At 43.7% G+C, this 26242-nt stretch overlaps 2 protein-coding genes across 4 annotated transcripts in view; one reads left to right on the top strand and one right to left on the bottom strand.

Moving 5' to 3' along the window:
* LOC137887517 (thrombospondin type-1 domain-containing protein 4-like) overlaps positions 1-7672 on the top strand; it is a 39482-nt gene extending 31810 nt beyond the window's left edge. The window contains exons 9-18 of one of the 3 annotated variants that reach the window (XM_068730583.1): positions 1744-1919; positions 2053-2149; positions 2356-2553; positions 2725-2854; positions 3626-3830; positions 4490-4663; positions 5159-5332; positions 5475-5654; positions 6165-6309; positions 6494-7672. In XM_068730583.1, the coding sequence (XP_068586684.1) occupies positions 1744-1919; positions 2053-2149; positions 2356-2553; positions 2725-2854; positions 3626-3830; positions 4490-4663; positions 5159-5332; positions 5475-5654; positions 6165-6309; positions 6494-6636 (1622 nt within the window). In that variant the 3' untranslated portion in view covers positions 6637-7672. The remainder of the gene's footprint in view (positions 1-1743; positions 1920-2052; positions 2150-2355; positions 2554-2724; positions 2855-3625; positions 3831-4489; positions 4664-5158; positions 5333-5474; positions 5655-6164; positions 6310-6493) is intronic. The other 2 variants (XM_068730582.1, XM_068730581.1) reach the window with 2 other exon arrangements.
* A 5559-nt stretch (positions 7673-13231) lies between these two features.
* pepd (peptidase D) lies at positions 13232-25549 on the bottom strand. Its single transcript, XM_068730313.1, has 15 exons — positions 25446-25549; positions 23423-23606; positions 22761-22888; positions 22477-22540; positions 20628-20675; positions 19612-19673; positions 19017-19061; positions 18021-18096; positions 17223-17269; positions 16268-16336; positions 15847-15924; positions 15506-15654; positions 14781-14965; positions 13940-14131; positions 13232-13599 (listed from the first exon to the last, which is right to left on the bottom strand). The coding sequence occupies exons 1-15, from the start codon at positions 25460-25462 to the stop codon at positions 13456-13458; spliced, it is 1488 nt and encodes a 495-aa protein (XP_068586414.1). The 5' UTR covers positions 25463-25549; the 3' UTR covers positions 13232-13455.
* Between the last annotated feature and the right edge of the window lie 693 nt (positions 25550-26242).

Raw genomic sequence — 26242 nt, 5'->3', positions numbered from 1 at the left:
TAATAATGATAAAATTAATTAATGAAGAATAAATGAATAAGTAAAATAAACTGGCAGAGGGAGATTCAAATATAATACATAGATAAATAAATAGATTCTAAACATGTCCATGTCCATATGCAATATAAGCTTGATCAACATAAAATGTGACACCTTTATCAGGTTTTTGACCTCTATTAAGTAGCTTGTAACTGTCCATTATTCTCAAAATGCATGTATCAATCAATACAGGTTAAGACATATGAATATCTACATATGTATTAATATAGTTACTTTTATATTTCAACTCTTAAAAATAGGGATCTTCAGTTTCCTTCCTGATTTACAGTTTCATCAGTTTCATCCACCGCATGTAGTACTAAGTTACAGATTTAAAGTATGACACCATTGGAAAATAATTCAATTATAAATGTATTTGATTAGTTGCCATTTGGCAATTTGACCAGTCTCAGCTGTGCAGGCAGCAGCAACAGTAGCTTGTAAAACTGAGTTTGATGAAAAGGCAAATCAACCAGGGTGGCGCTGTGACTTTTTTCGCGATCTCTCCAGCATGCAGCCGGTGTTACAGCCACCGGCCGTTCACTGGGGCCTCCAACTGAAACACGCTGCGCACATAATTGGCGTCTTTATTGAGGTGCAACGGTGAGACACACTGGTGGGTTATTTTCAGAAGAGGCTGTTGGAATGTCAGACATTGTTTAACGAGAGCCATGCCCCGACTCAGCAGGAGGTTTTCGGAGGAAGAGGGGAACGGCCCCGATCTCCCCTCCTTCCTCCCTCCTCCCCGGCCTTTCCTTCCCTCGAGGAAAGTGCATAAACACGCTTTCATTAGAGGATCTTACTCCTTAAGCCTCACCGTCCTTTTTAATTAAGGTGAGGAATTTCACCACTCTGTGAAAAAAAGGAAACACTCTGAGGATGGATTCCCAACTACTCGGATGCCAAGTACTTTAATTTGAGCTGACCGTTTATATACACAAGTACACAAGTACAGTTCTTCTGCTAGATTCACACACATGCATACTGCAGCCATAATCCTGGACAACACTTGTCCAAAGGGATATGGCTCCTTTCACCTTCACAATGTAGGAAACTGTGAAACAGGTCAACAAGTCTTCTTAAAGTTCATTTTGTTTTAAATGGACAAGGACTGTACAGAATTCCAGCCAGCAGCGTATTTTTTCCCAAAAATGGATACGGAGGTTTTAAAATGCGAACAAGAATATGAGACAAGAGCAGGAATCTAGCAGGAGCCGCCCACCATATGTCTCCTCCCCTCGTCCCTGGGTTTCTGTCAATAGGCCTTTGTTCTACGCTGTGCATCTCTAACCTGCTTTTAGTTGTCCAAACACTCTTTTACCAGCTGTTCTAGTGTTACACCTCTAATGCTTTTCTAACGGCCTCTCGTACTTAATCCACAAAATCAGTGGAAAACATTTCGTGGGATTTTGTTACCGGATTTGCATGAAAGATTTGCCAGCACAAACAGATTGTCACGTTTGTAAAGGACATTTCTTTGAAAGTACACGTGAGAGCATTCATTCCGTTGGCTATTATTACTTTGTTTGGGTGGAGAAAGTCTGTTTTTTCTCCCCTCCTCTTTTTACTACAGTTCTCACTATGCCTAAATGGTTTTACATTAAACAATAATTATGTGGAAGCGGCTGTGGCAGTATTTTCCTTTTCGTTTGAGCCCAGGGCCGTCAGTGGTGATTGTGCGGTCGTTTTCTCCGTCTCCTCCAGCTCTCCGAAGCCGATCGGGGCGATCCATCATTAATGGAAACTGGGCTATTGACAGACCGGGGAAGTATGAGGGAGGGGGGACTATGTTCACCTACCGCCGGCCCAATGAAATCAGAAGCACGGCTGGGGAGTCCTTCCTCGCCGAAGGGCCCACCAATGAGATCCTGGACGTTTATGTAAGTAACAAATCAACCTTCAGATGCGTACAGTAGTGACTCTCCTTCTCCTTTATTCATACTCAGGGTCGTCATGCATGTTCATCTCTCATTATTGTATGATTGGTACTGAATCTCATCTACTTTGCCTCAGATGATCTTCCAGCAGCCGAACCCTGGTGTTCACTACGAGTACATTCTCCCCTCTGAGAAACCAGCCGTCCCTCAGCAACCAAACCACAGACCAGAAGGTAGATGAGACCCACCTTTAACCCCCGTAATCGTTTGGTACCATAGCTTTTTCTGATTGCTCAATGCATTTTATAGGAAAGACCTACCCAACCAACCGAGCCTTTATTCATTGTCATATATCTAATTTACCCATGCGTTCACCACAGCGACTCTAAGGTATTGTGATGTTTCCTAATGTGTCACAACTTGCGTGTCTACGTCGAAGGGAACGCCGTGAATGGACAAGGGGGTTACGACCACCACAGCAGCACTCACCAAGAACGCTTTGCTCCAGCAGGTGGCGGCCGTGAACCCCCCCGTCTCCCCGAAAACCAGGTTCCCGCCACACAGCCGCCCAGACGCGAGAGACAGTACAACTGGAAACTGGCTGGCGCCACAGAGTGCAGTGCCTCCTGTGGTAAAGGTCAGTCAAACTGTTTGTGTTTTTAGTTGCAGTTGTTTTTCTGACCTTTCCCACATTTATAAAAACAAAAAAAAGCACTCTAGGTAACATTTCATAGAACACATGCAATTTGTTTTTGGAGTTGTAGAATTCAGTGCTTGAAATAAAAGATCAGCTCTGTGTGCATGTTAGGATTCAGACACTCCGTCTTTCACTGTGTCTCCCGGCTGAACCATGGCCAGGTGTCAGACGCTTTGTGTGACAGCGGCAGCAGACCGACTCCCCAGGAAGAGGCCTGCAACCTGCAGCCCTGCCCGGCCTTGTGAGAGACCACACTTTTCTGTTCTCACACTTGTGCACACTGCTGAATACTGGTAGAAAGAAAAGGGAACGGATCCATGTTCCCAGGGTTCTATGCTGCAAGGGTCCTGTGTTCCCCAGCCCAACATGGTGTTATCTTATTGACACACTAAGAGGCCTTAGAGAGGATTTGATGTTCTTAGCAGTCTTTGCACTTGGTCAAATGCTAAAAGCCTACTGATGGTATTTTTCCATGAAACCTAACCTTCAATTTGCAGGCAAGATAGTTTATTGGCTTTAGAAATTTACATCTCCACCGCAGTTAAATGTGTTTTAACCGTTCAAACTGCATTTGAAACATCGTTATGCCTTCATTCTTTTGTAATTCAAACTACCCTCACCAATCTTTTACAATGCTAGTTCATATCAAAAACATAAGACCCTGGTAACAAAGGGATTGAAAAGTCACTAACTAGCATACACATTACGACCGGGTAGATTGACTTGTCAAACAATCAGTGCGCTGTCTGTTAATGTTAACACCTACTTTGTGTTGATGTCCTTGGCAGTGTTGTCTTATATATGAAACATGAACCTTCCTCAACCCATTATTATTCTAATAGTTCTTTCAAAATGTAGAAATACAAGCTTTGCAGACGGAACCTTTAACGGCCTCGTTGTCATAGGTGGTCAACGCGTGTCTTCATATGAACTCATATTATACTCATACTAACAACAGCATTGATAGAATGGACATTTCCTCCTAACACTAAGCTCCTGTGATTTTCCCCAGCTGGGATATCGGAGAGTGGTCAGAATGCAGTAAGACCTGCGGCCTGGGCATGCAACACCGACAGGTCCTGTGTCGGCAGATTTACGCAAACCGCACCCTCAACGTCCACACGAGTCGCTGTCGACACTTGGAGCGGCCTGAAATCACCAGTACCTGTCAGATGAAGATCTGCAGTGAGTGGCAGATACGCTCCGAGTGGACCGCTGTGAGTGGCGGCTGTCAGTCACCATGTGACTGCTTTGCCTTTTACTACCTTTACTACCTGTTTACACCTCTGTATATATATGTATGTCTTACTTGTCATTACCCAAGCACATTAACTACGTCCCTGTTTGAATTACAGTTGATACATTTTTGCAATTACTGTCTACCACAAATATAGTTACATTTGTTTAACTTCTGCACTATTTCATTTCTTAGATATCATTTTTCCTTTTTCTACATATTCAATAGAAACTTGAAGCTTGAATTGCTCCTGTCTGACGTGTCTCTACAGTTAATATTTCTATTTTTATGATAACAATGTAAGAAATGTTAACGTTGGGACAATGTGGTCTCTCGTAGTGATGAACCTACAGAGGATAATCACCTGAATCTTCAGCCTCTCTCAGCTTTAAGGAGCGTCACTGTCTGTACTGACAGTATAGACATATATATATATATATATATATATATTATATATATATATATCTATACTGTACAGCTCCTGTAAAGTTAGTCTGTTAACAGAGTGAGCAGGGCATACAGGAGATATACAGCAATTCTCCAAAATAGAGAGATCCACTGGTGCACTAAACAGCAGCTCAAAGCGCTGTACTGTACCTCCACAGTACAGCGCTGACCGTGTGGCCTCTGTGTCCGTAGTGTTCGGTGCCGTGTGGGCTGGGTCAGAGGTCACGAGAGGTCCGCTGTGTCAGCAACGTGGGCGACTTTGTTCCTGATGAGGAGTGCAACATGAATCTGCGGCCCGTCGACGTGGAGAACTGTGACATGGGATCCTGTGCCAAGAGCTGGTTCTACACCGACTGGGGCAATAAGGTAGGAGTTCAGAGTCAATGGGAGACATGGTGACTCTCATTCATGTCTCTTGACAGTGGCAGTCATTGTTTAGATCTGTGCATCCAGCAGCTGTTTTGAAATCCAGATAACATATTGATCTTTTAAAGTCAGAGATTCTTATCCTATATTCTTTTTGTCACATCAGGGAATATCTCCCCACAGTCAGCTAGCTGTCCAACCTGTGTGTGTGTGCCTTGATACAAAACAAAATCATACACAGGCCTGGCTCTGTAAATGGGAAACAATTAAAGTGGGTCGGATCGATCCACACAACACTCATTCATTCAGTCTTTATTTAAATCTCAATGGATGAATGGGGGAATGCCCTCACTTTTAATGATGGCTAGAGTAGAGTTAAACCAGACTAAATACGCACAGAGGCTCTGATAGCTTCATAGTCTTCACAGACTGGAGGGTCGGGATGTTCAGGAGTCACCGACAACATGACTTGTAAAGCGAGCGTTTGCTCCACAGTGCTCAGCTGACTGTGGGATGGGTGTGCGAACGCGGGGAGTCCTCTGCCTGACCAACCACATCAGCAGCCTTCCTCTGGAGGTGTGTGGCAGCGAGCGGCCCGCCGACGCTCAGGTCTGCAACAACGGCCTCTGTGAGAATCGCATCGAGTGGTTCACAGGCCCCTGGAGCCAGGTATGAGGGTCACACTGGGCTCAAAGGGGAAGTAGTGTGGAGGAACGAGATGTATGGGATTTTACTGTGATTTGCTTGTTTCTGTTTTGTTTTGTGCGATTGAATCCATATGATCTGTGCTCCGTTGTTGAACGTGACCCAGTGCTCTGCAGAGTGCGGCGCAGGCAGCCAGCAGAGGTCGGTGGCGTGTCTGATGAAGTCGGATGAAGGACTGGCCGTCATGCCTCCGTACGAGTGCTCCTCCCTGGATCGGCCCCTCGGCCAGCAGAGCTGCAACCTCAAGGCCTGCGGAGCAAAGTGGTACCACACTGACTGGAGTGCTGTGAGTAAGACACGGAACCCTGGGACCTCCAGCTGTTCAGATGCCCTCAGGCAACGCATCTACTCCCTACTGCTCTCACTAACTGAGTCATGGCCAAGACTGAGAGACCCTGCTAGCTCCAATTGGAGAAGTCAGTTAAAATCCTCTTTGGTTCCACTGTAGTATACGTTGAGCTCACAGACACAGAGCGTGAGTCAATGACAGTTCAGCTCGTTTAAACAGTCTCTCTGTCAGAAAAGGATACAGCAAAAACTAGCACGCTTATTTTCAGGGTCATCTTTGTATTTGAAATCTCAAATTGTGCGTTATTTCAATCCTGATCACTCTCTGGTGAACGGGGCTTCTATTTCTTTTTCCTTTTAAAGATTTCAAAATTGTCCTTCATTTGCTCATGAAGAAAACAGGTTTTCAAGGATGTCCTGTCGCAGCAGCGTCAGCCGTAGACCAACTCTCAGGTGGAGTTGTATCAACCTGGGGCTTGACTGATGTTACCGCCTCCTGTGCTTCCAGTGTTCAAAGACATGCGAGGGAGGATTCCGCGTGCGAGAGGTGCGCTGCCTGTCCGACGACGCGCTGTCCAGCGAGGGCTGCGATCCGCAGCTGAGACCGGCGGAGAGGGAGGACTGCAACCCAGAGCCCTGCATACCCAGCATAGGTCAGTCGTCTCCTCGCATTTCATCTGGAATATTACAGACTTTTCCGAGGAACACAGGGGTCATTGTCATGACTGTTGAGTCCAGTGAGTAGAGTGGTAGAGTAACGCTCTGTGCCACCTCTGAATGCTTGAGGTGGAAATTGCACGTTGAGCAATATAAGATCGACTCTTCTTTTTCTTTCAGATGACAACTGCAGAGACAAATACTTTAACTGCAACGTGGTGGTCCAGGCCCGCCTTTGCGTGTACGACTACTACAAGACGACGTGCTGCTCGTCGTGCTCTCGAGTGGCCCACAGACAGTCCATTCATCGGGGCCGCAGCTAGCACCCTCCACCAGGGCCCCTCAGCTCCATGTTGGGCCGGACTCAATACCCGCTGCAGGTTCCTGGGTCAGCCAGGGGAGAGGACCAGCTGGACCTTGGCTTAAACGGACAAATTATTTGACTGCCAAGGGCGGAAAGTAACTGAAGAAGGAACATTTCTGTTGGTTCACTCGGAGGCAGCTGCTGGGAGAAAGGAATACCTAAGAGTAGTGGAGAACAGGAACTCACTCACTGGATAAACAGAGCCCTGGAGGGTGAGAGAGGTCCGTAGCAAAAAACAACCTATGGATTTTAAGCATAGAGTTTAATCTACTATAAAAATCCATCCCATTATGTTTCAAGGCCGAGCAGCTGGCAGCTGTACTGGCTGTTGTGGATTACGTGATGTGAAGAGGAGAGCGCCTGGGAACTGTTAAAGGTGGACTATATATAGAAAGTATATGTTCTAACATGGTTCTTTACACTTCAATGGTCAGACTCATGGCATGAAGTGGATGCAGTCTCACCTATAATCAACTATTTAACACCCACTTTGTTGACCAAAGATATGTAAGCTCATCAAACTGAAGACAGTGACGAATTAACACTTTTCCCTCAGAAACCAACACAGCACACAAAGCCCTCTATGGGGCTGATGCGTGCTCTTTTAGGCAGCGTGGATACAATGCGTATTCTTTTTGGCACAGATGAGGTTTTTCTTCTGCCTGTCGGGTCAGAGCTGTAAATGCAGCCTGTGTAATATGTATGTATATAAGTAGGTATGACAGAATGAATGATACCATGTTCTTCTCAAAGGCTTCTCAGACCGTCCTCCCAGCGACCGAAGAGAAAAAGTTCCTCTTTCCTTACTTTAGTGGCTCCCCAGTGAGCTCGCTGGTTTATCGGCCACCGGCGGCCCCTCGGCTGTGGGGATCAAACCGTTGCTGCTTCTCCACCAATCACAGCCTCTGAACTAGATACAGGCATTCCACAGCCTGCTGGATGGTAGAAGCAGATGGACCCTAAGAAGAAAAACAAAATGTGTATATACATATATATATATATATATATATATATATATATATGTATATACATATATATATATATATATATATATATATATATATGTATATATATATATATATATGTATATATATATATATATATATATATATATATATATTTATATTTTACAACTATTGATCTGGTATGGCATAAATGATGTTTACATTAATAGTAAATCTATTATTTATGAACCATATTGCCCGTCTTTTCAGCTTCATACACAACCTGCACACAGTACCTCTCAAGTGTTCAACTGTTTATATATATATGTATATATATACATATGTATATATATATATATATATATGTATATATATATATGTATATATATATATATATATATATGTGTATATATATATATGTATATATATATATATATATATATGTATATATATATATATATATGTATATATATATATATACATATATATATATATATGTATATATACATATATATATATATATATATATATGTATATATATATGTATATATATATATATATATATATGTATATATATATATGTATATATATATATATATATATATGTATATATATATATATATCTTTTTTTTTGTATGTTATCATATTCCCCCCATGCACTATACACTTACCTCTGATTCATAAGTACTGTATGTGTATCAATGTTTAAGTTCAAGATGACTCAAATATTCGTTCCATAAGGGTAATAATCATAAGGCCTGCTGTGCCAGCATGATGCCACGGTTCATTATCTTCCCCAAAACAATCAAGAAGCGTGTAAATGAATTACCAGAGTTCTTCAGTATTCAATATATGTCTGCCACCAATAAAACAACTGTATTTGCCTTTATTATTATTATTATTATTATTATTACATTTCTTGTGTTCAGCCATTGATTTGAACGAGGAGTGTTCTTAAACAAATAAACAGAATCACTAACTATTTGCGCAGCATATTTCTCCCGTGTGATTCCAGAGGATTCAGTTAAATGTCATGCAGAGGACCAGACGGGATGTTTCTGATTTAAGTCATCCATCTAGAGGGCAAAGGTGGTATTACAACACAGATCCACATTACATTACAGTCATTTAGCAGATACAATAAGTGTATTGAAGAGAACTACTAGTCACCAGAAGTCATGAGAGCATCTCCTTTAAACAAGCATCGAAGAGCATGAAGAGCATATTTTATTGTGCTTCTTATTAAGAACTGAAGCACAGAATTTGAAACTATGGACATTTTATTCTACCAGGAGGCACATTGACTGTGAACGTTTAAAGTGGTGAGGAATGAAAAAAAAAAAAAGAATCATGTGACCAAGATGAGGTTTAAAGCGAGCAGAACCCATTCCTGCAGCTCGGCCTCTTTTTGCTCCAGCCTCACTACTCTCTACTACCGAGGACTCATCGAGCCTTTTGAATTATTTTACAACACCGACTAATGATCTCAGAACGTAAGTCTTTGTTTTCTCACCTCAGGGTATCCTCCGGCATCGTGGACGTCGATGCCCAGCAGGTGTCCCGGGGCGTGAAGACGGAGCCCAGGTGAACCTTCAACATGTCCTCCACGCCGCCAGTCAGGATGCCGATCTTCACGAGCTCCTCCAGGTGGACCCGGTCAGCCACGCTTCAATACTAATCAAATAATCATAACTCACCATGCTTAAAATAACTGTGGTTAAATCAGTATAATGTATACAGTCGGTTTTAATCACCAAAGCCCTGTGCAGCGTTTACTTATTTATTATACCACCAAGAAACAATGCAGGGTGAACACCGCCGGGGACACTGCCGTGGATATCAGTGGTAAAGATAGGCGAGCTAATAAAGACGAATCTGGATCCAGACCTCTAAATTACCGCCCATTTGATCAGCGACCCATTTGTGAAGTTAAAGGACAGAATCTGTCAACGATCGACGTGTTTTCCTCCCTTTTGTCCAATAATTACCACTTGACATCCTGCTGACATCCTCTCAGGTCTAGAAGTGTAGTTTACAGAGAACATCATATTTGACAACAACTGTGATAAAGAAATGCTATGTTGAACTCTACTGGATGATTTATTACACCACACAGCTGTACAGGAATAGATTATTTAAATCAAATTAGTTTTAATCATAGCTTTGTTCAACATTAAAAGGTCTTTCTAAGTGTTCATCAGTTTCCCTTTTCTTTGACTTGTGATGATGAACCAGACATAGATCTCTGTGATCACACGGCTTGCCTCACTGATCACCATGGTAGAGCTCATTACACATGGCCTTTAATACAAAAGGCCAAAGCATGATTTGCAACAACGTCTCAAAATTCTTCATCCTTTCGTGACGTTGCCAGCTGACAGCTGACGGCCTCTGGTGGACCGGATCGGGTGTGGATGAGGAACCTTAAGTGCCCTCCTCCTGACTCCACGCTTTTTAAGAATTCATTCAGGACTCATTCTTTAATCATCACACATCAAACACTCAGTGGTTCATACACTTCAGCGGTGTGGTGACGGTTATTTATTCATGTATGTATCTTCGACTTCGACATACTTTTCTGGACATATACTTTGGCTTTTTTTTAATGGCTTTTTTAAGAAAACTTTTTTCGATACACTATGCTATAACATTTTTTTTCCATGACGTTTTTCGACATTCTAAACTATGACTTTTGTGATTATTGTCGACATACACTAAGAACATGGAATGAGTCGTTCCTGGTGGAGGTTTGAGGAGAACAGATCTGGCTGCTGATAGTGGCGGCGTTTGGTAGTGCAACCCCGCTAGCTCGGCCCGATGCGGGAGACCTACTTCCACATCAGTGACTGACACAGACGGAGTCTCAGTGGGCTGGGTGACCCACTTTTCAGCTCTCCTAGTGTGTGCCAGCGCTGCACATCACACTCTGCCGTTATCTAGACTCCCTGACGCTTCTGCCTCTGAGACAACAGCAAGGCTGCCAGCCACTGGCGCAGTGGAGACTGACATACCGCCATCACTGAGATTAAAGGCCGTGTTCACAGGTCTTCAGCTCTGTCTTTAAATAATGCATACGCATACAAACAGTTTTTAGTCGCTGACATCGTTCCTTAGTCCACACTGACCCTGAAATGATCCTCCTCTAACGTCAGCCTAATGTACGAGATCTGGAACAAAGTCCAGAATTGCTTCAGGAAGTTTGTCTTTCAGAGCCAGTATAGACTAGTCCTCCAGTGTACAGTAGAAATGATCACGTGAGTATTGTTTTAAGAAACATATGAACTTACCCTATCATTTTAGGCACTGCATTGCCTATTGAAAAGCTGTTAATTTAATGATTCATTTTTTGTTGCTATTTTTAATGTAACAATAACCTTAATCTTCCCTTAACTAACTTTGAATATATATATATATATATATATATATATATATTGTTCAAATAATCAAATATAAAAAAGTATTGATATGCATCATGTATTTACAATTTACAGCAACATTTAAAGTGACGCACCCTACTATACTATGAATTCTTTACATGTTAACTATGAATGTTTTTTGACATACTGACTTTTTTCGACATGCTACACTATGACTTTTTAATGAATTATTTTGACATGCTACACTATGACTTTTTTAATGAATTATTTCGACATGCTACACTATGACTTTTTTAATGAATTATTTTGACATGCTACACTATGACTTTTTTAATGAATTATTTCGACATGCTACACTATGACTTTTTTAATGAATTATTTCGACATGCTACACTATGACTTTTTTCCGATAAGCTATACTATCACTTTCGTATGAATTTTTCCGATTTACTTATTTTGATATACTTTGTGACTTTCTTCGACATGCTGTACAATACATTGTTTTCAATCCACTGTTCTACATCCTGTACTATGACTCTTCTTCTTCATGACCTTTTTATTTTTTGGACATACTGTTCTCTGACTTTTGGGACATATTATACAATTACTTTGTTTCACTTTTGTCGACATTGTAAAGTATTGTTTTTTTTTTTTCGACATACTGTAATATGACTTTCGACATACTATACTATACTAATTGCACTATTAAAAAGTAAGTTCTTAATCATTTACTATCACTTTATAAAGGATGTTATTAATCATCTAGAACTCCTTGAGAATTGGTTTGTAATATATATATAATACTTCATTTACCAACGGGGAATCCATCATTTATAAAGTATGAAAACATAATCACCAAACACATAATAGACGAGCTTATTAATCGAGAATACAACATTTATAACTGTTGTTATGAATTGCATACTAATGCGTGTTAATGTGGGATCAATGCTTTATGAATGATGACTTAAGTGTTTACTCATACTGAACTAATGCTTCATAGTGTGTAGTTATTATAAAGTAAACCTTAAAGCGCTTTGCCATGGGATTCCACCATGAATAGGCATGGAAAGACTCGTTGCTATGGATACCAGATTCAATGTTTTTGTTTATGTTTGAATATAATGATTCTGATCCATAAAATATGGAAAAGAATAAAATAGAAAACGTATGATTTTAGAAATGTTACGCTCGGGGAGTTTTTTTGATTCTGACCAACGATTCTGTCAATCAAAGTCACGTTGTGTCGTCTCAATAGGAAGGGCTGTGACCGTCTACGGAAGGGTCATTGGGTCAAAGCGACCCATCATTCGCCCTGTGAGGCCCTGGAAGAGAAACACACTGGAATTCAGAGGACAAAGTCCCACATAAAGACGCTCCGAGAGGATCCAGGCTCTAGATAGATTGAACACTATTAGTGATAAAAGAAGTGAAATATATCATTATATAGTAGATCAAATTACAATGGAACAGCTGGAACAAAATGATATTTTGGCTGACCTCGTCTGAAACGTCTCTTGGGAACATGCTGTAAACATACTGGAAGTCAGCAATTTAGATTTTCGTGTCATTTTCTGATAGATTTTAGTCCATTTGCAGTCGCTATACTTTAACGAACTCGTACTAGGGACTTTGTCTGATGCTCTTTTCGGTCAGTAGCCTACAATCTGAGACCGCTGAGATTAAAGACGATTAACAGCTTTACGTTTGGTTGAAGGGTTTAGCCGTAGCGGGCGGCTACTTTACGTGATTCCCCATCAAAGAAGCTGATGTAACTCGATCCAAACGCTCCTAAACCTCCCATGCTTGATAACACTCATGGCCTGAGGACGTCTACAAGCTCATTCTCACTAATAGTCACAGCGCCACCTGCTGGCCAACGGAAATCTGCGTTTTCTGACAAACGGCATCCGATTTCCATGACTTTTACAAGGTGTGGTTTACACTTGATATGGAGCAACATAAGGCATGTTTGCGCGTGTTCTGTAGCGCCACACAGAGGATGCGGGACGCGGTGGACTATCTGCAAAGCATCATTTCCAGCGTCAGACGCTCCACGCGGGAAAACAAATTCCGACTCGCGGGCGTGCTGTCGATGGTCGCGGACGTCCACGATATTGGGTTTCTTTCAACATTCTATCATCTGAATTTCTATGAATATTACTTAGATTTTTTTTCCATACTTTACTATGACCTTTTTATTACAAAAAATATACAAGACTTTTGTGCACAGTTGACCATTAAAATGTTTATTGAAATTAATTTAACATCACTTTTTGTGAATAAATGTTTACAAAAAGGAAGAATTTCAAAAGAGAGGCACGATTACCACACGTTTCGATCGCGTGTCTGTTATATAAAAGCCAGAAGTAAACTTCAGTTTCACTGAAAATCATCCTTGTACATGAGCAGAAATGAATGGCACGGCGGCGTGCAGCTCTTTAGAGCGAGACGCCCTCAGAGCTTGTCACTGGTGACGACGGGGCCGAAGGGTTTTCCAGAGTCGGCCATGAAAGCCTCGATCTCCTCCACCGAGCGAGGGACGCAGGTCAGCAGCTCCACGCCGCCAGCTGTCACCGCAATGTCGTCTTCAATGCGAACCTGCCCACAGTGGAGACACGGCCGTCAATCGGACCAATCAAAGGAGACGACATCTGGTCAATGCATATAAGGACGCGTCTGCTGAATATGAATATGCTGGATCGGCGTTTTTAACTTAACATTTTCATTTCCTTGAATACCACAGTTAAGTGTGAATATTCCACTCAACCTTTTTCCTTTTCATAATAGATTATCATCCTTATATCATTTATGATAATTCACCAATTTAGTGGCTGAGATCAGGTACAGTAAGACTAGTAGTACAACAGGTAGACTAATCCCCAGTTTTGTTGTTTTGTCTAAACTACGTCATTGAAGTTAAAGCCGTAAGCACACTGACCCCGCCAAAGCCTCGAAAGCGGGCCAGCACTCGGTTGTTGAGGAAGCAGCTCTGGGCCGGGTTGTCCAGGGCCTGGTCCAGCAGGTGGTTGATGAAGTATATGCCGGGCTCCACGGTGAGGACCATCCTCTCCCGCACCAGACGGCCCATCCGAAGACTCTTCAGTCCAGGCTCGTTAATGCGCTCGACCCCCTGGACAAACAGTACAGTTTATCAAAAGTTCTGCTTTTGACAACAGTATTGAGTTGGTAGTTTTTCTTTTGGATGAGTTGCACTGTGGGATATCTGCGGTTGCTCCCTGAGCACAGAGGCTGCTGCTGTCAAAGCTTCTCTGGCAGCCGACAATGAAGAATTCTATTTGACCGTGTTTCAGTCCACTGCTCCTTCTGGTTCACACTGTGATTAGAGATCAATGAAGTCAGATAATTAAGGTCCGACTGTCTGACTGAAACTAACAGTGTAGTCTGTCTGCGGACTGACTCCACGCTGTACTTCCCACACTGACACCTTCTGCTGCTGAACACTCAGCAGTTCCACTTCTGTGGGTTAACCGTCTGCTGTATTGAGAAATGCACAACTGTACACAATCCTCCACCACAACCTGAAGCTGTCAGTGTTCACAGTTCAAGCAGCTCTCTCCTGCCCCCGCCCTGAACCTGCTCCTGGAGCTTGGCCTCTTTTTGTTCCGCTCTCACTTCTGCACCGAGGGGTCTCTTAACTATTGATGACACATCAATACTGGAGGAACGGGGATGTGTTTTCTTCTTCTGGACTGTTTCAACACTCAGCAAAGGTCGGACGATGTGATGGCAATCTACGAATCTAGGCCTTCTCCGCTCACCTCGGGGTATCCTCCCACATCGTGGACGTCGATGCCCAGCAGGTGTCCCAGGCCGTGGGGCATGAAGACGGAGCCCATGTGAACCTTCAACATGTCCTCCACGCTGCCAGTCAGGATGCCGATCTTCACGAGCTCCTCCAGGTGGACCCGGTCAGCCATGCGGTGCATGTCGGTCCACTTCACACCTTCAACACATGCAGCTTCGTTAATGAGTAACAGACGTTTCTGTGAACCAAACCTGAATTTCAAAGTGATGAAACCATCTTAATCTAACACTGATGTCTCTGTATGACCTACATAAGTAAACGAGACCATCAGCCAGAGGACTGTCCATCTATATAAAGTTATTCATAATGCTTAATAATCCATGCCCCATGAATTCATGCAGGTTCAGCAGAGAGTCCTTCAGCTCAGAGGAGCGCTCTGCAGTAAAACGAGTCTCTGGAAACACTCCCACGTTCCTCCACAGGGGCCGCCAAAATCAACACAAAAGGAACGTTCCTTATAGTAGCTTTAAGAATGCGCGCTGATATCATTATGCCTCTGAAAATTAAGGTTTGTTTAATTCTACTGAAAAACATCAACAGTAAAGATGCCTTTAAAATGCAACAAAACAGCGATCGGTTCACTCTCTGCTGGTCATGCTGCTTGGAGGGCAGAAGATTACATTTGAAGTACTTTTCCTCGCTTCACTTTTTGTCAGTGAAGTGTACTCAATAGCTAACCTGGTTTGATGGCAGCCATGACAGTTCGGGAGGATTTGAGGACAGCCTCGTAGATGGCCCTCTGGTCTGGAGTGAACTTGCCGTTGGCTGGGAAGGAGCACGTGATGTCTGAGGAGTAGCAGTAGTACTCTCCACCCATGTCGAACAGACTGCAGGGGACACGATTTCAAAACCGGCTCAGCCAAAGCATTTCTATACATATTCTGAGTTGTTTACAGTACGACAAACGCAGGAAGCAAAAACTAAAGCTCACAATGGAAACAGACCAGTAAAGACGCCTGTTGGTGGAGAGGCTGTAGAGTGCGAGTGAGCTCCAGACAGTTTTAGGAGGTGCTACTCACCACATGTCACCGTCCGTAATCGTCTTTTCATTCGGAGCGCCGGCATGACCGTAGTGGAGGATGGAGGAATTGTTTCCCCTGTTGTTCAAAAATAAACACAGTATGTGAAGTGAAAAGACAAATAAATAGAATTCTAATCGTTCAACCTTTTAAACAGAAAGCCCAGACACAGAATCACTGTCATGAGCAGGTCCTCAATTCTAAAGCTCGTAATTGGAAAAGGGAAATCGCTGGTACCCACTAAGCCCTGAGGAGCACTCATTGCACATGGTCTTTAACAGAAAAGGCCACAGCGTGATTAGCGACAGTGTCTCAGACCGATTGATCCACAGTGATGCAGCTGGCTGACAGTAACCCTGTAGCTTCCTCTGCATTCTGAACTCAGAAGGTTTACATGCAGGAGCATCATTCTCAGCCTTACGTTCCACAGATACAGGTGTAGGAGGTGTGACGCATCCCTCCTTTAGTGTAGCAGTAGTGCTGGAAGAGGCTGCGAGGAAGAAAAAAGAGAAAAGCCGTGAGAATAAAGAAGCTGAATATCAGCAGAGATGGGTTGAAGGACTTTCACCGGCCTCTGGCTGACTGGTGCTTTTTAAAAATTCATGCGGCGCTTGTTCTTTAATCATCACATGTCCAAGCACATCAAACATTTCTATGGATCTGCATCGCAAAGCTGAGGACCATGTGGAGTCCAGGGTTCCTGCAAAATGTGTTACTGGAATATACTAACTAAAATATTCAATTTAATAAAACATTTATTTCTTTTCTTTTGCTCCCAGCTTGACGTTAAGTCAAGCACAGTCAAGTCATACTATATTTGTATAGCACTTTTGACCATAAGGTACACATAATATAGTAACAGTGACAGTAATGGAACTGCAGCACAGCAGATAAACAGTCGGAGGGCGGCCGACACTTGTGATACGTGACCCTGTTCACTTTGTACAACAAAACTGCATTTTGTACAAAGTGCCGGCGACAAAGAGACGTCTGTTTCACACCCACTGACATCGAATGACAGGAGGTAAAATAACACATGAATAACACTCGTGATATCTTTTCAGGAGAGAGAGAGAGCGAGAGAGAGAGAGAGAGAGAGAGAGAGAGAGAGAGAGAGAGAGAGAGAGAGAGAGAGAGAGACCTTCACCTTGTCTAAGTGCCTTAACTGGAAAAAAAAAGCTTGTTTTGACAGCTGAATTTATCCGTTTATCAAATTTGAAGGAGCTGTGAAAATCAGCCCAGGATTCTGAACAAAATGTTGATTGTGAGAAGAGTCATCCAAACATAAAACATGGAGTAGAGAAACACAGGCTTATACAGACCCGGCATGAGAACAGAGGATCCAGTGACAGTGACAGTGACAGTGCACCACTCACCTCTCCATTTCATATTCTTTCTGTCCAGGCTTCACACTCTTCATGATCTACACAGAAACAGGAGGATTTAAATATATATGGCATTTAGATAAAACCGTTATGGACTGTTTTTGAAACGGCTCTTAATGTTCACCCATGTAAAATAGTTGGTGAACTCTACTGTATGACTTTATGAGTCCCCCCCCCCCCCCCCCCCCCATTTGTTTATAAGATGCTTTAGAATGAATTGTGGATCATTTCCTCAAGCATAGTCTGTAGACACAGAGAGTCGGCGCCCTGAAGCTCCTGCTGATTTGGGGAGAGCATTTCCTGTTTTTACCGCGCAGCTACAGGGAAGACTAGACCTGAAAACCTGCCAGAGGTGAAACCACACGGCTGAGAAGGTCCAACGAGCCCACTCGTAACAACAGGAGTAAAACAAGACGGAGCGCTGCTGGTGACTGACTTCAGAGGACAGACAACACCGAGAGGTTAACGGCTCCTCCAACCCCTGCAGAGCTTATTCATGGGGTTGAGAGTGAAATCCTGTGCAGAAGTAAAATATTGCTTTAATGTTACAGCTTATTGGTCAAAGGCTATCTCTGTTAACTGCGGGCCCCCGAGCTGCTGGGTGAAGTCACAATCGATAGCATTTAAACAGTTTACAGCCTTAGAGGCCCCGAGTCCTTTGGGCGAGTTTTAAACGAAATAAGCCGCTTGATACTTCCGTACTCTGGCCATTTCATTTCATGCTCTGAACATTTATATTCTTTCTGCTCCTTTCTTTTATTGTTTGAAAAGTGAAGGCACAGATCTCACCATTTTATGGGCTTCGCTGGAAATCCTGTTGGTGTAGCGCAGGACCTCCAGCTCCATATCAGTCTTAAGCAGACGGCTGCGGACACAAACGGAGACAAGAAGTGAGCGAGCGGCGCTCCGCATTCTGGTCCATACACAGCCACAGAACATCCATAATGCACCTGAAGGAAGAACGAGGGACTTTTTCTTTAGTCCACCTTTCTAGTACACACAGCTAGCACATAACTGATGTAGAGGATGCAGTGGGTCCTCCATCTTTCCCGGGAACATTGTGTATAAATGAAATCTGCGGGGAATCTGCTATAATCTACTCCTGCAGGGCCGCTGAACATGTTTCAATCCACAATAAGAAGGTAATACGCTGTTTGATCTGAAGCTAAGCTGAGAGGCGACGTTAGAACTGAAGCTTTCTCGTCCGCTCAGCTCACCGCTTCTCATTCACTTTTTCTAGCTGCACCTCGGGAGGCTCGATACAATAGTATTAAGGGTTTCTACAATAACAGAAACCAATAAACAACACAAGGCAGGGGCAACCAATAGTAACACAAATGAAAGTAAAAATAAAGAAATAAAGAATAGCCCATTATAAAGAGAGCCGTGGAGCTCTGTGGAGTGGAGGCGGCGGTGGGTTCAATCAACTCTCTCTCCCCAGGAGGTGTGCCTGAAAGGCATTCCTGCTTATTTCAGAAAATGTCAATTCATCTGGAGAGAGCAAGCTCTAATGCCAAGGACAACCAGGAGAGCACGAAGTCCATTACGTCTGTGCAGACCGGCTTCTCACTCGGCGAGGGAAGGGAAAAAGAAAAGCTCCTGTTTCTGATTGCAGACACACAATTACCTCACCGGGCAGCTGCAAGGTGCCGAGGGTCGTGATTTAAAAGAGGCAAAATCCATCTGAAGATGTGTTGAGGTAGTGATGAGAGGGAAGACATGAAGTCTTAATTCTCATCTTGAGTGGGCTTTCTGAATAATACAAAACAGATTTTAATTACTCACCATTCCACAATGACTGGGTGTAAAAGAGTGTTGTTCACTTGGAAACTGAAAAAAAAATGAAAAGGAACAAGAAACATGAAATGAGTGTTTGGACAACGCTCTGCCTTCACTCCTCAAATAGTGAACGTCTGCTGTTTCCTGCGGTTCCACTTTTCTTCATCACTTCCTCTTTTCCCAAAAACAAGAACCTTCCTTTACCGAGCCCAACGCCACCATACGTGACCTACGACCTCTCCCTAAATCTGCATAACCTCAATACACATGTTCATGTACTTGCAAATCAAATGCAACGTTATTCAAATGTATGTACCAGGTTTGAAATAAGTAGACAGTACGATACTTATTCATCAAAGCGAGGTCAGAGTGTGGAACAGAACACAGACGGGTGCTGAGAACAACAGTAACACCGCAATTAACTGACAACTAACAAGCAAAAGCGAGATTGTTTGCTTAATTAAATTATATTTAGAATTGGGTTATTCAGAAACTATCAGTATGCATGAGAGTCTGTTGTGTCCTTGGTTATAAAAGAAACAATAACCTCCCTAAACAAAGTATGATTATGTTAATGCAAGGTGGCGCCAATGAAACGTACCGACTGATTCCTTCAAAGGAGGCTTCACGGCAGATGCTCCCACTGTCTGTATTCTGACCACGCTGCATGGAGAAAGACACACACACACACACACACACACACACACACACACACACACACACACACACACACACACACACACACACACACACACACACACACACACACACTGGTTTATGTCAGGAGATGATCCATCCTGACGACTGATGGATCATCTCCTGACAGCTGTGGAACTGGTGGAAGCATTTATTCTCAGACTCAGAGCAGCTGTTGAATATAATATATAATAATCAGGTTTTTGAACGCTGACAAAGTTGAAGATTTGGGTAGAAATCTTGTGTCTGATGAAATGGATTCATATTTTCAATATATTGAGTGTGGTCAGGCGAGACAGAGGGAGGCAGATCTGACTGGACCTTTTAACCCTCTGAAGCGGTTTTGGGTGTTTTTAGCTCCGGTCACATGGTCCTCTCTGTGGTCTTGTTTTTCACTGCAATACATAAGTCCTGCTCCTCTATGGAAACACAATCATGGCTCGAGATAACACAAACATGTCTTTTGTGCAGTATAACAAAGTTACCATGCCAAAAGAGAAAAATGCAAATTGAGCTTCTTTGATCATTTATTTTACAACAATTTAAAAGCCCTGGATTCTATACATCCAACAATTTAATGTTTCCAAGTGATTGTTGAGGACCGCAGGTCATTTGGGGCAAATTTTGAAATGAGATTATGTAGAATAAAATTCTACAATTCTTTTAACTTTATTTAACGTGTTCAAGGACCGTCGGACAGATGAACATCTCACGATAATGACGTGTTTTTTTTTTTACAGCTTCTGGCTGTGACAAACTGTGTAGTTTTGTTTTCAATCCCGTCGGCATTGTTGGGGGTTTAGAGGGATAAAGACTTGAAGAACTGGTCCAGTGATCAGTCATCTGGCATAAACTAAAACTGTGCATCACTAGCTGTAATCGGTCCAACCACACCATAACACAGAGAAACCATTGGCGTACCAGCGTGAGGAGCAGCGCCGGTCTCGGGTTGGACAGGACATCAGCGATCTAGGAGGAAGCAGACAGGGAGTAATTAGAAGACGGAGACGCACGGTGGGGAAGCAGAGACAACAGGCGGCGGTCGGTCTGCAGAATAACGGTCTCCGTGGTCTCTCTGGTCCTCAGAATAACGGTCTCCGTGGTCTCTCTGGTCCTCAGAATAACGGTCTCCGTGGTCTCTCTGGTCCTCAGAATAACGGTCTCCGTGGTCTCTCTGGTCCTCAGAATAACGGTCTCCGTGGTCTCTCTGGTCCTCAGAATAACGGTCTCCGTGGTCTCTCTGGTCCTCAGAATAACGGTCTCCGTGGTCTCTCTGGTCCTCAGCATAACGGTCTCCGTGGTCTCTCTGGTCCTCAGAATAACGGTCTCCGTGGTCTCTCTGGTCCTCAGAATAACGGTCTCCGTGGTCTCTCTGGTCCTCAGAATAACGGTCTCTGTGGTCTCTCTGGTCCTCAGCAGCACACCGAATGACACCCAAAGCACATTTAGAGCCGCTACCAACAACCTAAATGTCAGATAACAGGTCCTCGACTCGCCGCTCAGAGACACTGCTGATATTTGAGCATTATTATTATTATTGATACCGCTAAAATTGACTCCATAACACATTCACTGCAGATTGCAGCAACATTCAACAAGCTACGGGAGAACTGTTTGCATGCTAAGCAGGGCGACGCTGATAAACACACCCATGTGTGAGTGTTTGAAACATCGAAAACTGCTCAGATATTCATGAGCTGGCTTCAATAAAAAAGAAACACGACTGTTCTCTTTTAGCTCCTTCTGTAGGCAGCACTACCAACGGAGTGAAAGAAACACAGAGGCATCGTTGTAGGATTTATAACATCCTGCAGTGCTGAGCTGCTACTGCTTCATGGAAGAGCTGGCTGTTGATTGGAGTGATAATCAGCACATCTAACCTGTGAATAATTAGGAACCCTAACACCTCGGTCAGGTGCGGCGACGTGAAAATACCTGAAATAGCATCAGCAGGAGGAGTCATCAAAAGGTCACAGTGCAAGTATAGAAATGAATGTGGAATAGTATGTGATCTCACACACACACACACACACACACACACACACACACACACACACACACACACACACACACACACACACACACACACACTTCTAAAGTGATTTGTTGGCCAGTGAAAGCTGTTGTATTAAAGTCAGATTAGATTATTTTTGATTTGTCAACACGCACACCTCCAAAATAGCTCTGGAGCTGTCAAGCGTCCAATTTAGCGCCCCGGGAATCTGCTGTCAACCCCGATACACAGAACACCACCGGTTCCCAAACTCTCAAAATAGGCAATTATAGACCGTCTGAGCAGGAATGTATCTTTATTTTAGACCAGATAAAATGAGGAGACTGGATCTGCGGGTAACAGATTTAAAATAAAACTCAAAAATAAACACCGACATTCTCCAGGGACTTCCATATCAGAGGCGTGTGCCCACTGGTGAATTGTTCAACCAAAATAACGTATCAGCGTAACACTCATTATCACATTTTATCAGGCAATAGCCGCCGACGTCATGGACATCTGCACTGAAAACGACCCCTTCTGCTATTCTGTTCCCGCTATCCGTCGCCACACATATCTTTGCTAGGAGGTTCAAATAACAGAGTGATGACTTTCACCTGTAAACACTTTTTAAAACAGTCTACGGAGGCACTAGTGTCCTTTGCTGCAACTTTACAGAAGGTGACTGAACATCAAGGTTCAGTGACTGCATGGGGGAAAAGGACGAGGACACACAGAGACATCAGTGAAGACCAGCAGCAACGCAGGCAGACTTACATCACAGGTGTACTGCACCTCATCCACAGCATACTTCTCCTTGAAGTGCTCTTTAGGAAAGATCCTGTCAACGGAAAAACAGTTCAGTCCACAAACACAGAGACTCACACTCATGCTGAAGTATTCAAGTCTAGTCTGGCTCTTGGTGGCGTTTCAAATACAAATACAGTAGAAGAGTTTATAGTGGAGCACAGGACTTTGTCAACCCTTTCCTGCAGTTACAGCTCACGGCCATGATGATTGTTGGCCACATGCGCCGCTCTTTGAAGATTAGTGCGACTCACTCTCCCATCCAAGTGGCATAGCTCTCAGGCAGTTTGGGAACAAAAAGGACGGATTTCCCAGAGTCCACATCGATGGCTCCATAGCAGTCGGGCTCGGTTATTCCGAAAGCCCAGTGGAAGAAAGACTCCTGCAGCATTGAAAGAATGAGCCAGAGCATTAGTGAGGGAGATTAGAAACGGCCCGCTAGAACAGGAAGATACTTCCGGTCAGACGATGACAAAAGCAGAAATGAGACGCTGTCCTTAGGAAGCGGTTCTCAGGCGTGAATGCTCTAACAAAACTCTCAAAGTGTCCTTTACTTTTTTTTTTTGTTCAAAACCAATTACAGTGGCAAGCTGAGACGGGCGTGTTGGGGGAAGAAATGAGATCATGAACACAAGTGATGTCTCTGCAGAGAGGCTGGCCCACACAGAGTGAAGAGATTAACGCTCCGCTAAGAAGCGGACTTCACTTGAGGAAAAGCCAGGTGAGGTTTGATAGAATCTCTTCAGGGATTTGGCACAACCAGCGGAGAGGTGACTGACACAAGACGCGCTGGAGGGACTTAAACTCGCTGCTTGCTCGGGGATCATAGATGGATGGACGGATAGGTAAATGCACGACCTTGCCCCCTCAGCCTCAGTTTTTGGACTAATCCCAAAGCCCACTAGAGACTACTAACCTGTCTGAAAAGGAGGTCCGTGTCGGTGCAGTGCCTCTGCTTCTGCTCCCCTCCCTGCAGCAGCACCAGCGACTGCGGCACCACTCCGTCTTTGTCCTTCAGCCCTTCACACAGTCGTCGACGGTTCTCTGCGAACAGAGCAGCGGACACCCTGAGGGTGTCGTTACCCAGCCAGTAGACGGGTCTGCAGGGACAGGGAGACAGAAGGTGGGACGGAGTACCGGTCGCAAAGACAACTAAAAAAGGACTCTGGGTCAAGATTAGAGAGGACTGCTCACAAACTGCACGAGCCTAAAATAACACAACACTGATATTTAAATCAATTATCCGAACCCCTCTCTGTACGTTGATAGTCAAAGCTTTGAATTCTGTGGGCAAATTCAGGACAATCCCGTTTGACCTGCTGAGCAAGGAGAGGGGACCCATTATGTTTGACGTTCTCTCTGGAGGTGAACCCTCAGGATCAGAACGTCTCAGCCCGAGGAGGTCTTAAGACAGACAGTTAAGATATAGATACAGACAGAGAGACACGTCCTCGTTATGAATCTTGTTCTTTGGCCCCCAGCTTTGCTGATAAGTTATCAAACCTGACACATCTGATTCAGCCTGGACTCCACCAAAGGTTAATCCATAAACTCATAGTGTGTTCTGGTTCAAGGATGTCTGCGTCGTTCACTGCCGGCTGAGTTTACAGGAGGAGCCGTGACTCTGTGAGGATGGATGGTCCGCAGTGAGGAGGTCAATTGTGTTTTTATTGAAGGAAGTACACACAATGGTGTACTACACTGTAATCCAAACACTAGCTCAGGGATGAAAACATAAATACATATACACCTTTTCAAATTCACGATGTACCTTCTTTTAGGATCGTGTGTGTTAGTAATAAAGGTACGTTTCTGGCGTTGTCTTGCGTTACATAATATCATGAGGTGCGTCTGACGCGGTATGAGAGGTATGTGATTTGCAGACGACGCTCCGGTTAGACGGCAGAACGCTTGAGTGGTTCTGTCAGACCATCACACCCAGCCAGCGTGAGTCCTGATCACGAGGAAATGAAGCGTGTTGATCATTTTATGACTGCAACAATAATTCATCAGCGGTTATCTTGTGTTCCCAAAACACAATCATACCGCTGGCTTTCCATGATCTTGCAAATCATTGCTTCCACTACACATTCACCACAGACTGGCAGACATTACCATACACCTCTAATACTAGACTTCTGTCCCCCAACATCCTGACTACGTCATGAACACTTTGGTTATGTTCCTAGATGGATACTGCACTTTTTAAAACACAAAAACAACAATCACATGCAGAGATGCACTGAGCACGATGAATGTCCCAAAGGACGGAGACATGTTGGACACGTTCACCTCCTAAGGCCTCTGGAAATCATTTGAATAAAGTGACAAAAAGGACATCACGTCTGGAAGATAAGTGCATTTACTGTAGAATATAAATGGGGGGTTTTCAAAGCAGCTATGAGCATGCTTAGTTCAGTTTTATTATGTTTTGATGCTTTTAATGGTTTTATGGGAAGCACTTTGAATTGCCTTGTTGTTGAAATGTGCTCTACAAATAAACTTGCCTTGCCTTAAACATTCAGAATTTAGGAGTAAGCTACATTTATGAGCAGATTACACGTTTTACTGAACGTGTGTCAGCTCCAGTATTTGTAGTTTAAGACACTAAAGTCTTACAGAGTTTTCTTTAAGGCGTATTCGGCCTGTTGAGAACATGTCTTGTTTTCACAGAGGCTGTTAAGAGTAACACATCTGTTCACATGTCCACAGTGTACAGAGTCCACTAACGCTGCAGCATTAAGAAACAGAACTTAACGTGTTTATTACGCAGGTTGAAATGAAGTGTAGTAACGGCAGCTGTATTATCCGACGGGCTCGCGCGCTCCGTGAGGCAGCACCGTCATGTTCCGGTGGACTGAAGCTAGAAGCTGCCGCGACTCTCTCAATGACACGAACTCCAATAAATACATTTTCAGAAATCACAAAACTCTACTTACTGTGGCGCTGCAGTCATGTTGAAGTGCTGGTCCGGACTGTCACGTGTCGACAGGAGTCACGTGAGTCTTGCGCGGCCCTGCCTCGCGTATCAGCTGACGTGGAGCGTTGTGCTGCGTTCACGTCGCTCGGAGAAAAGGGGTTTTAACAGGGAGGTTACGTGGAGAGGCTCGTCTCGTGGTATTTTTCGACTGTCGTTGACAACGCGTTGCCGTCAGCACGAGAAAACACCATCGACTACATCAGAAGCCGTCAAATGAGAAGCTAAAAAGAAGAGGCAGGAATAAGTGCTGCTCATGAAACATAATGGCGGGAATTCTTCACCCCCTAAATGTCACACCATCGCAAGCGCTGCAGCTGCCAACAAATTACAAAACTGGTGGTATTTTACGACCTTACAATATGCAATATAACACAATATCCTGCAATACAATAGGGAGCAGCAAGTACACAAACAGGTGCCGATAATAACTCAGAGGCACGCGCGCAATGTTTTTGCCACATTATTCAGTTTCCCTGTCAGTCGTTCTGAATATGGCCACAGATGCAGCGCTGGTGAGGTGAAGTTAAGTCCCCCTCAACATGTAAACACTGTTGCAATGAGATGCTAATTAGATGAATGCTTATTTTATTTCAGGGCTGTCATATACAGTCATGCAGATATCGTTCCTACAACAGTTATTTTGTCTAACTCAAAAGGGGAATAGACTCTGTAGAGTCACTCAGGAGATCTACTTTCGGTTCTTTGTGCTGAGGAAGTGAAATTATCCATGTTCATGAATATGAATGAGCCCACACT

Source organism: Cebidichthys violaceus, unplaced genomic scaffold, assembly GCF_023349555.1.
Source record: "Cebidichthys violaceus isolate CVI_PGR_0920_01 unplaced genomic scaffold, fCebVio1.0.p SCAF_5, whole genome shotgun sequence".
Taxonomy (NCBI): Eukaryota; Metazoa; Chordata; class Actinopteri; order Perciformes; family Stichaeidae; genus Cebidichthys; species Cebidichthys violaceus.
Note: the sequence above shows the minus strand (reverse complement) of the source record. Positions and strands in the feature narration are given on the sequence as shown.